This window comes from Pristiophorus japonicus, chromosome 1 (assembly GCF_044704955.1).
Source record: "Pristiophorus japonicus isolate sPriJap1 chromosome 1, sPriJap1.hap1, whole genome shotgun sequence".
Taxonomy (NCBI): domain Eukaryota; kingdom Metazoa; phylum Chordata; class Chondrichthyes; family Pristiophoridae; genus Pristiophorus; species Pristiophorus japonicus.
The window spans coordinates 492,523,804-492,535,478 of record NC_091977.1 but is presented as its reverse complement, the minus strand read 5'-3'; the positions used below and the strand labels follow the sequence as shown (position 1 = coordinate 492,535,478).

At 47.8% G+C, this 11,675-nt stretch overlaps 2 protein-coding genes across 5 annotated transcripts in view; one reads left to right on the top strand and one right to left on the bottom strand.

The window, feature by feature from the left end:
* The window catches only part of LOC139260282 (src-like-adapter), a 69,239-nt gene extending 65,672 nt beyond the window's left edge, over nucleotides 1-3,567 (top strand). For all 4 annotated transcript variants that reach the window (XM_070876706.1, XM_070876723.1, XM_070876715.1 and 1 more), the window contains 2 exons: nucleotides 246-369; nucleotides 1,170-3,567. In XM_070876706.1, the coding sequence (XP_070732807.1) occupies nucleotides 246-369; nucleotides 1,170-1,392 (347 nt within the window). In that variant the 3' untranslated portion in view covers nucleotides 1,393-3,567. The remainder of the gene's footprint in view (nucleotides 1-245; nucleotides 370-1,169) is intronic.
* Nucleotides 1-11,675, bottom strand: part of tg (thyroglobulin) — a 621,247-nt gene that overhangs the window by 355,511 nt on the left and 254,061 nt on the right. The window contains exon 43 of the mRNA XM_070888386.1: nucleotides 8,176-8,372. Coding sequence (XP_070744487.1) covers nucleotides 8,176-8,372 — 197 coding nt within the window. The remainder of the gene's footprint in view (nucleotides 1-8,175; nucleotides 8,373-11,675) is intronic.

Here is an 11,675-nt window from a genome sequence, read left to right as displayed (position 1 = left end):
CCCAGAATGTGCCTCGTGTGGTTTCATGCAGTAGAGTAAGGACTTTACAAATAGTACCTCCCATTCCACTGCACTTGCATCAGCAAAGGACTGAGGACTATCGAGGCCATCTAATTATGGGCACGAACCATGGGACCTGGCACAATGTCTTATTGTCTCATTATTCATTAGTTCATTTTCAGTTTGCATTAAAATGACCAATCGCAACACTGCTGAGCTGATGCATCAAATGTCTCTTATTTTAGAGGTGGCAGATGGTCTGTGCTGTTTGCTGACCCATCCTTGCCTGGCTCAGCTCAGCACCGAACACCCTCCGGAGCAGCCTGTTGTCTTACGTCACAACCACTTCAGCTGGAGGAACGTGAGCAGGTAACTGGATTAAAACACTCTATAGCTCCTCTTCAGCAGAACCCCAGGGATCTCAGATATTCATTGGGCCAAACGTTCTATTACAGCAGAGATTACGAGATTAACTCAATTTTCTCCATTTTGAAAAGGAGCTGAAATCAAACCAATCTGTGGTATCTTGTGACATATATTCTCCCATCTCCTTTACATGGCCTTTCTCAGATCCAAATTGGATGACCCCACATTGTACCCCATCTGCTACACTTTTTTCCACTCACATAGTCTGGCTATGTCCTTTTGTAGCTTCAAAGAAGGGAAGAAAAGTAATTGAGTATGGAGAGTTCAGTCTATTGTGCATCTCCCTCCATCCCCTCCTCCATCTGAGGTGCAGCCTACAGCCACCGTAGGGTGGTTAGTCTACTGTGCATCTCCCTACCTTTCCCCCCTCCATTAGTGGCAAAGCCTTCAGCCACCATGCCCGAGCAATCCAGAATATGTTCCTAAACCCCTCCACCTCGTCACGCCTCCCCCAACTTCCAAAAATCACCTCAAAAATTTTCTAAAGAAATACATATCTCTTTGGCCAAGCTTTTGGTCACCTGTCCTAATATCACCTCAGTGTCAAATTTTGTTCGCTAATTACTCCTGTGAAGTGCCTTGGGACATATTACTACGTTAAAGCTGCTGAATAAACGCAAGCTGTTGTTGAAAATAAATAGTTGGCAATGAGTTGCACAACGGATAATAGACAGGAGGTAGTGAATTCTCTATAGGTTCCTGAAGAGGGGAATGACTTGTTTTTCTTATGGTTCGGTTGACAGGGCCGAGCTGCTGAGTGACAACTCAACGTCTCGAGACGAAGCCTTCCTCAGTTACGGGCTGCGGCACAGCATTGCGTCCTACATGACCTTGTCACAGCTAGATGACGACTCATTTAGGGGCAGCAACAAGAGGTGGCTTCAACCCGTCAGATCTGGTGCTCAGAGCCGGCACAGCTGCCTCCTCACCACGGTGCAAGACCCTTATGAGGACGACTTTGAATAAGGCACACTCTGTACCAGCTTGTGATGTACACACGCTTAGGTGCCATGCCACTGACTCTTGTCGTCCCATCTCAAGTCAGACATTGGCAATGGGGGGAGGGAACTGCTCTTCATCTCTTTTCACTGATGGTTTGTGTTTCCTTGCAAAATCTGGATAATTCTCTCAGATTTTTTGAGAAGTTTTATTTGCTTGAATCCAATCCCCGGCTATTTAAGCCCTTGTGTGCTTCCCCTCCGAATACCCCATCCTGAGATTATTGCTTTGTATATATAATGTATTTAAATTGCACAAAAGCATGTTTTTTTCCACTTTGCATTCTTATTTTGGTAGGGGGTCCCCTGCTCAATGGGAACGATTTAGTGAAATGATTGCTCCTGTGCTCAAATTTTGTTTCATGTATCTTTTTAAATTGTGTATTTATATAACTCGCTCAGTGGTTAAAACATCATGCGATGTCACGCAGAATACAAAGTCCCTCGGCCTGTGCTGGTCTCAGCCGAGGCAGCAGTTGGGGAGGGGGTTGCTACAATTTGGCACAGAAAAATCAGCAACCCTCCAATATCTGATCTCTGTTCAGTGACACCCCACTCCAGCCACTGTAAAGTGAACATGTCCAGACATTGTGTGAGAGTGGAATTAGCCTCGGTTGACATATCCTCCACAGTCATCATCATCATTATCAAATAAACTTACAACACTCACTTTCCCACTTCGTATAATAAGAGCACTGCCTAAGGCCTAGTGGGACATGGAGGTCTTCAGTACCAGAAATATACAGCACTAAGGGGGAGAAATTCGGTTGCGCCTCATTTGGGGCGGAGACCCAGGCGGAACGGTAATTTCAGCGCTTTAAAAAAGTTTGTGCACTCCACTCAGAAATTCGTCAGAATCGGATGAAAAGCTGACAGGGGCACTAAATCAGCCGTTGCACACCAGAGCTGGGGGGACGCTAACGAAAATGCCAGTGCTAAATTTAACCGAGTTGTTGCGAATGTGCCGAACTCCGATTCAGAGTCTTAAAGGCACGGCATAGTAATGCACCCATTAAATTTTTCAAAATCGCTTTTTCTCAAGCTGACCTCTTATTTCTGTCAGCTGCAAACTCGGAGGCTCACCACCGTGCTCTGTGTAAATGTTGCACTGACTGTGACCTCCGAGAGAAGCACTTCCTCAACCCTTTAAGTAGCCACCAGTTAACGACTCTACAAGCCTGCACTGACTATTTTTCCAGGTGCTGTTCTTGGTGGCTGCTAATTGAGGCGGCCGCACCTAATTTACCGACTGGGGCGCAAGTGTGGGCGTTGCACCAGGATTATGTCATGATCGGAGTGATCATCAGCAGCCAGGTGCTGCTGGTTTGCGCCTCGAGCAACTAATGAATTTTCGGTCGAGGCGCTAAACGCTGTGTTCCCAGTAAGTAACCTCTTATGCTCCCGTTAACGTCCCTCTGGCCGTGTGGACTGAACTTTAAAAATCGCGCAGTGAAGGGGAGAGCCGTGGTGGTGGGGCGCCGTGATGACGTCATCAGCGCTACGCTGATGACTAACAGCGGCGGACACTATACCCGCCCCCAACTTCCGCCCCTCCAGACTGTGAACTTCTGTTTACCGCCGCACATTCGCCCCTATTATGACCGACTTCCGGTCCGCTGAAAAAAAGCCAAAGAGCAAAATTTCGCTCAAGAGACCACCGCGCCGGTAAAAACAATAGAAATAGGGTAGGTGTGTCCCATTCCAGCGGTGGGCAATTTCGGCCCCACAGAGTACGTCAGCATACATTCCCAAAAATGTATGAGTTGAATCGGATATTGAACTACTACCACTCATGTTTATGTTGCTCATTTTTTGCTGTGTAATATAATATAATCCATTTTCTAAACACTGTGGATCAGTGCTATATGGTACTAGATTGCATGCACAGTAGACTGTATGTAAAAATCACATTGCAATTGTCCATTTCATTCACAGCAAGCAAAGCTTATACAGTATTGTTTAAAGGAGGAAGAAAGTCTGACAGGATTTTTTTTTTGTTCATATTTAATCTCCCTTTGCTTGGAATAAAAGCCAGGAGTTTCTCCAAATCGTCTGCCGTAACTTCGCTGTTTACACTGTTTCTCTGGAGTTTCTGCCAATCTTCTGCCGGAGTTATGGCCAGAGATCATTAACTCCTGGGAAAGACTACCACACAGTCCTTTTTTAAATAAAACATAATTCGGTCAATTCCCCTGATTTTTCCCCCCAGGGAACACAAAGCAGAAGGAAAAGGAGTTCAGACTCATGATGTTCGTCCCTCTCTGTGTTGCCCTCGGAAGTCCGGTGGTTTCCCTGGGGGGGTGGGAGGAACATTAGGAACAGGAGTAGGCCATACTGCTCCTCAAGCTTGCTCCACCATTCAGTTAGATCATCTGTACCTCAACTCCATTTACATGCTTTAGCTAACATTTTCCTTAATACCCTCACCCAACAATAATCTAGAGATCTCAGTCTTGAATGCTCCGATTTTCCCAGCATCCACGGTCTTTTGGTGGAGCAAATTCTAGATTTACACTACCCTCTTTGAAAAAGTGCTTCCTGATTTCACTCCTGAATGGCCTAGCTCTAATTTTAAGATGGTGGGGGTTAAATTGGATAACACCCGAAAACGGGTACAGGAATCATGATGCGTGATTAACCCGCACCCGTTGATTGAGAAGCAGGTAGGACACTAACTTTGTACTGCCTGCACATTACCATGATTTCTGCATGCAGCCAGTACTCCCCGCATGCATCAGCAAGGGGCCCACTATCATGAGTGCCTAGCAGTATTTAAAGCTAGCCTGCAGCTCTTAAAGGGGAGGTGCATTGTGGCTGCTGAAATCATTGGGATTTTTGTGCTGTTCAAATGTCAACAATGGCTGACCGTGGAAGAGACTGGGCACCAAGGTTTTCAGATGCTGCACTGGAGTCTTGATTGAAGAGGTGAAATGGAGGAGAGATGTCTTATATCCACAGGGTGGGGTGGGGGGGAAGGGGACCTCCAGGCACTTGCTCAGAAGGCGGTAGCTAGATATAGCCGCGGAGGTTAATGTAGGAGTTTAGCTCCAAGATAGTGGATGCAGTGCAGAAAGAAGTTTAATGATTTCACATGGTGGTCAAGGTCAGTGAATGCATCTTCAAATGCCATATCCTACCAACTGTATCACCATCCTCAGCCACTGCTCAATTCACCACATTCCCATCACTCACCTACCAACGATCTCTATCAATCAGGACTCATACATAACATATACATGCTTTACCTCACCCTCACATACTTTGTCCTGTTGCAAGCCTCAAACCAACAGCTTGCACACACTGGCAGCGATTTAATGATGGCAGCCACATTACTCAAACAGATTGCACAACACTCACTGAGACACTTCCCCCTCTCTTGCAGGAGATGCTGGCGCACAACCGGAGGCAGCAGGAAGTAGATGATGATCCCTTTAAATAGGGCTGGTGGGGATCTTTCTTGCCATTGAACGAGTGTTCAGCTGTGGGAGGTTAAGAGAGAGGGCGTAGGCTGCAGCGTGGAGCTCCAAAATGGCGATACTGGCATCAAATCATGTCATGATCTACCAGCTCTGCATGCTGCCAGTGGTCATTAGGTGCGCGTGCACTAACCCCTTTACAAATATGGTGAACGCCATTTTGGTAGTTTAAGTGGCCTTGTAGCGCAAACAAAAGAGCGCTACAGATCCCAATTTCGCCACCTCTGTCTCCCTGTTCTTGATTCCCCATCAGAGTAAACAGTTTTTCTGTATCTACCCAATAAAATTCTTTCAACATTGTAAACAACTAGATCTAATTACCATTTCAGTTTTCATACTCAAGGGAATAAAAGCCAAGTTTATGCAACTTGTCCTCATAATTTAACCATCTAAGCCCCAGTATCATTCTGAGGGAGTGGAGCACTTATGTTTACAAAAGCCATATGTATTGAAGTTATTTGGAAATGAGGTGGAGTGATATCACCACACCCTCTCACCCTTCTGGGTGTCAGCTTGCTGGATATCCCATTGCAGTTTTGCTCACAGGCCTTACACCTCAGCTTAGTCGATCTGTGAAAAGGCTGTAAGCAAGGTCTGAAAGGCTGCAAACAGGTAGGTTTACTTTCCCACATCCCTCACAAAGCCCCCACCCCCACCCCCACCCCTCCCCCCGGTACAGCACGACATAGCAGCCAGAAAGGCCATGTAGCTTTTCCTCGCTCCTCCACAAAGCTCTGCTAAGGTTCCAGTGCTGGAGAAATGGCAGGTCTATTAAATTGACCTGAAACCAAAAATGCAGGCAGGTTCGGGTCAGGCAAAGTGCACTTCAGGTGCGTTCTGCCTGATTCGTGCCCAAGGGAATGGGGTAGGGTTTGGGAGAATAATTGGCCTTCAATTTTCTTACTGACATGGAAGATCCCCAAGTAAATTCACCCTCTTTACTAGGCCAGTGGATGTGGCTTCAAATCGGCCCGAGAGCTGTCCTGCATTTACCCTACCCAGAATAACAACAACAACTTGTATTTATATAGCGCCTTTAACATAGTGAAACGTCCCAAGGCGCTTATTATTGCAGGCTCGGAAAGTTGCACCTTCAGCCCTGCAGTGCACTGTCCCAATTGTTCTGAAATTGCACCAGACTCCCAAGCTATTTGCAATGGCATGCTCCCAGAAATAGATGCAACTGGAAGAGATGAGCACAGAGGAAGAGCCAACTCAAGAAAATTCTTTGTTCTGAACAAAAAAAAAGTAAGTCGATTTAAGGTCAGACTGTCATTTTCTTTTCCAAAAGGGAGAGTTACTCTGAGCAAAAAAGCTTCTTTAAAGTAGCCAAATTTCAGCATCTTCCTCCTTCACGACCAGCACTGTCAGTCCCTCCCTCCAAAGAGGAAGCAGTTTGCGGTGGTTATCTGTCCTTTGAATGCCCAATCAACATCAAACGGAAGCCCACCATGGCCACTGGGGTCAGAAAATCACTGGTGCCTGCAATGATTTAAAGAGACCGGCTGCCATCCAGCTAGCCTCTGAGCCAAAAAATAATACCTGCCAGTGAGGGAAAGAGAATCTATTGCCCCACGTTTGATTGTAATCACTGAGGAGCACCACCGAAACATCAGCATGAGCCCAGCAAAAATTCGTTGGGGTTGGCAGAGGCCAGGCAAAAGCCCCACCCAACTATGTTAGACCAGCCATTCCGGCCCGGAGGAAAATCCTTGTTGAAACATCTAAATGTTCCAGGGATTTGAGGTTTGGCACACAACATGTTCAACGTGAACCCTCAACGTATAAAGTCCGCGCACCCACTCCGCCGCCCCAATCCCCAGAATGCACTGAGCCCCTCCCAATTTGGTGGCATTCCCAGAATCCCTTGGGCTGGATTTTCCGGTCCTGTCCGCCTCCGTTTTTGCCCCGAAGAGGCGGCAATGAGCTCTTCTGCGTGGGCGGCCAGCATCCAGCGCTCCACCAGGATTTTCGGGGCGGTATCAGGATCGCCCGCCTCATTAATGCCCCGAAACCCTAAAAGCCGAAAATCCAGCCCACATTTCAAGCTGTCGATGCTGGAAAGCCAAAACAAATCACCAGTTCCTCATCATTGCAGGATCCATAGGATTTAATCCAAAGGTCTTTTTAAAGCATTTGAATCCCTGGGATCAACAGTGTTCATTAACCCTAAATCTAACAGTCGCAATGTTTCCCTAACTTTACAGAGCTCCTGTTTACCAGTAGGGAAGGAATTAATGAACAAATTCACCTCAATAAATAGGTACAAGTTATAACAACAGTCTACAGTAACACCACTCATATAGGTACAACATCTATTTTGCATTAGTTTAGGTAAAGTACAGATAATCTACTTTCTACAGGACGTATACAGACTGTGCAGGATTATATACCTCAGAACTATCTCACTTAAACCCTAACACAATGGTCCCCATTCACATTTCCATCTTTACTCATCTTTGAGGCAATGAGACGATGGGGGTCGTTTAAACCTTGGACGCTATCAGATTGGCCGCCCACCATATACAGAAAATTGCGAAAAATTGGGATATCTCCCATTTTACACTAAAATTACCCCCGATTTTCCTTCCAATCTCCCTGACCTCTCTGGGCCCTACAAGGTGTGCAGTTCAGAGAGTGAGGGCTGACCTACTGAAGAGCTTCAACAGGCAGAGCTCCTCAGCTGGTTACGGTGTAATGCATCATAATTAGACAGGGACAGCTCCCTTTTCCGCCCAATTGGGAATTGCTCAGTTTTGACTGGCCCTTGCCCACAGCAGCACGGCCATAATTGGGAACTCTGAGGTTTGGAAGGGGTGACCTGAAGCAAAAATCGATCCTTTTCAAATAAGCTGCATTAATCACATCAACCTCCCAATCCAAGAGTCAACTAAACCACAATGACACAGATATGATAGAAACGCATTACAGCTGAAAAGAGATGTGGGCTGGGAATTTTCTCTGAGCTACTCCCGCTCAGCTGCCATAACTCTGCTGGAGTGCAATGGAGGCTCTGTTTACATGTGAAAATAGGGTCTCCGCCGCACATCTGGTGAAGTTACAGTGACGGAGAGGGAGCAGCTCTGAGGATGTTTCCAGCCTTGGTATTTTCCCTCCTTACTTCTGCAGAGGGGCAGACCAAGACAGGACCCTTGAGTGTCAAACCATCTGAAAGCATGCAACATGAATTAATTTTTGTTCCCACAATAAAAGTGCCATTTTATGCAGTAGATTACTCCCCACTTCCTCGAAACCTTAATAAGACTGTCTCTTACCAGTAGCATGGCCCGTTCGAAAAGCTTTGTGCCAGATGCAGCGACAAGGTTCATACTGGCAATGTCAGCACCACCGCGGTCTGCAGCGATCGTGACTCGTGACGGAGATCCTCCAAAGTAACCAATGTTTCTCTGCAGCCACTGCAACACAGCCATCTGATCCAACAGGCCCCAGTTGCCACTGGTCACATCAGTGCCTGCAAGGAGAAAGAAACTTCCCTTTATCGAAAGCTTTTTTACCCCCAGTTTGTGTTCCCCTTCTTCTTCTCATGCTGCGGTATGGTTCCACGGAAACTGGAAGCCTTTCGCCACCTCAATCTAGTGGCAGCTTTTCACGGCCTCCCATCTTTCACCATCCGTAAACTTGTGCTCATCTCGAACTCTGCTGGCTGCATCCTGACTCGCATCAAGTCCCGTACACCGACCACCCGCGTGCTCTCCAACTAATGTTGGTGCATCTGTCCTCCATGGGGATTTGTAGGATCTTGCGGAGACATTGTTGGTGGTATTTCTCCAGTGACTGGAGGTGTCTACTGTACATGGTCCATGTTTCTGAGCCATACAGGAGGGCGAATATTACTACAGTCCATGTAGACCATGAGCTTGGTGGCAGTTTTGAGAGCCTGGTCTTCAAACACTCTTTTCCTCAGGTGGCCAAAGGCCGCATTGGCACACTGGAGACCAAAATTAGCATCCTTGACCAGGCCAACATTCCCAGCATTGAAGCACTGACCACACTTGATCAGCTCCTCTAAGCAGGCCACATAGTTCACATGCCAGACACAAGACTCCCAAAGCAAGCGCTCTACTCGGAACTCCTTCACGGCAAATGAGCCAAAGATGGGCAACGGAAACGTTACAAGGGCACCCTCAAAGCCTCCCTGATAAAGTGCAACATCCTCACTGACACCTGGGAGTCCCTGGCCAAAGACTGCCCTAAGTGGAGGAAGTGCATCTGGAAGGGTGCTGAGCACCTCGAGTCTTGTCACCGAGAGCATGCAGAAATCAAGCGCAGGCAGCGGAAAGAGCATGTGGCAAACCAGTCTCACCCACCCCTTCCCTCAACAACTATCTGTCCCACTTGTGACAGAGACTTTGGTTCTCATATTGGACTGTTCAGCCACCTAAGAACTCATGTTAAGACTGGAAGCAAGTCTTCCTCGATTTCGAGGGACTGCCAATGATGATGATGATGCTCTCCAACCCACATTGGCTCCTGGTCCATCGACACCATGACTTCAAAATTCTCATCCAACCCCTCCATGGCCTCATCACTCTCTATATCTGTAACCTCCTCCAGCCTTACAATCCTTCAAGATCTCTGCACTCCTCCAAGTCTGGCCTTGCGCACATCTGATTTTCATCGCTCCAGCACTAGAGGCTATGCCTTCAGCTGTTGAAGCTCTGCAATAACCTCCCTAAACCTCTGCTTCTCTCTCCTCCTTTAGTACCCCCCTTAAAACCTATCTCTTTGACTAAGCCTTTCGTTACCCATCCGAATATTTTCTTCTTTGCTTGGTGTCACTTTCTGCCCCTGTGAAGCGCCTTGGGACATTTTCATATGTTAAAGATATTATATTCAGGTTGCTGTTGAGTGTCAGCAGTTTTCAACCATGCCATTGACCTCAACTGAAGCACACACACACACACACACACACACACACAGAGGCACACTCCATACTTCCCAGTATTAGTCACTGGATGACAATCAGTTGGAGCAACTCGAGCTGATTTGTCTCCTCCCCTTGATCTCTAAGGGGCCGCTAACGGAGTGCAGATGTACTAACGCATGGGCACGGCGGCCAGAACGCTCACCGGGAATTGCCCCCGTGGCTCGGAGCACGAAAAGTGCTTTGCGCTGTGCCCCGCGATTAGCGCATTGGCACACCGACCTCTTTGCGCACCTCGGGGGAAATTATCCCGCGGGACGTGAGGTCGGCGTGGGGTGATGCCACTGATGGCTTTGTGGAGCGAGAAGCTGTGTGGCTGGGGTGCTCCGGTGGCCCTTAAAGGGAAGATGGTTGCGCCGTGGCCACCATCTTTTTTCTGTTGGCCGACTTTTCAGTCGGCCCAGCAATGCAGCCCAGCAACCCCTCACAGGTGCCAGGTTGCTGGCCCGGCTAACACCCTTCCTGGTGGCCCAGTGGGCGCCACTAAAGCGGCTGCAGCGTTCGCAGAGGTCCTCGCCTTTAAAGGAAAGGAAAAGACTTTGTGACGTGTCAGCGTGATGCGGCACATAAGTGCGGTGTTGACATCATCAGTGCGGTGCTGACATCATCAGTGCCATGCTGATGTACTCTGCACGGTGCTGAGAGTCGCGCCCTGTGACCCCCACCACCCCCCCCCCCACACCTTCCGCAAACGCACGTGAACACCCAGCGAACGCCCAGTTACTGCCCCTTACGTTTATTTGCTTCCAAGAGGCGGCAGTTTCCGCCACGGCGTTAAACTTTCATACAATTCATATATTATAACGCAAGGCAATTTCGCACCTGAAGGCCTAGCACCATTAGGATTCAGACTATATAGCTCTGATGTTGACTTAGCATAATGAGGCCTTCCATGACAACAGTTCTGTTGTTTGAAGACTGCCCTGGTGATATTCTTCACTGATGAAATTTTACAAATTAGCATTACCATTGCAGAGTTTTGTGCAGCAGAGACACACATGGGGAATTTGGACGCGGAGTTAAGTTTGGTCGATTTTTGGCTCAGAGGATTTTCTATCCATGCATTTCAATGGTTATAAAAATTTTGCAGGGTTGCACATTGGATTGCCCTAACCTCCATGGCCGATTCCCAATGTGCACTCCTATCCCGTGAAGCTCTGCGTCAGGAGCAATAAGATATAAGTTTCACAACAGAATATGCAGTTTTACTGCTCCATCCAGAGCCTTAAAAGAAATAAGAATGCGTAGCGCCCCGTTTGGTGATAATTTTTCAGGGAGCGCAAAAGTAGCGCCAGGTGGATAAGATTTTTTGATCTTTCGCTTTAGGGCTCCAAGAGAGAAGTGGAGCACTAAATCAAGCGCTATCACTTCCTTTAGAGAGCTACAGTCAGTGAGAGGGGCGATAGCAGCAGAGCGCTGAACAATATTCCATGCAGCACCACCGTCTTTGGAGGCTCCTTCCCTCGCTTCATGGGAAGGGCCAATGTTGATTTGATTCAATCTTCATCCGATCTCGGTGGGGCCACGGTGCATAACAGCCCTAAGCATTCTAAGAGAGTGCAGGACTGACGAATCGCAAGGTCCAAAAAAAGCAAAATACACCAGACTGGGGAGATTAATAAATTTTGCCGTACCTGACCACCACTTCCTTTAAATAGCGCTCCCCAAGCGGCCAGCCAAAGTGGCAACACCTCCTGCAGCTGCCGTTGTTGACGCCCGGCGATGCTGCAGGGGGCGGAAGCAAATATTGCATCTGGGCGGTAACGGGACACTGCGCACCAGATGGTATCACAATCTACGGGGCGCAAGAGAGCGAGGCGGTAAGTGTTA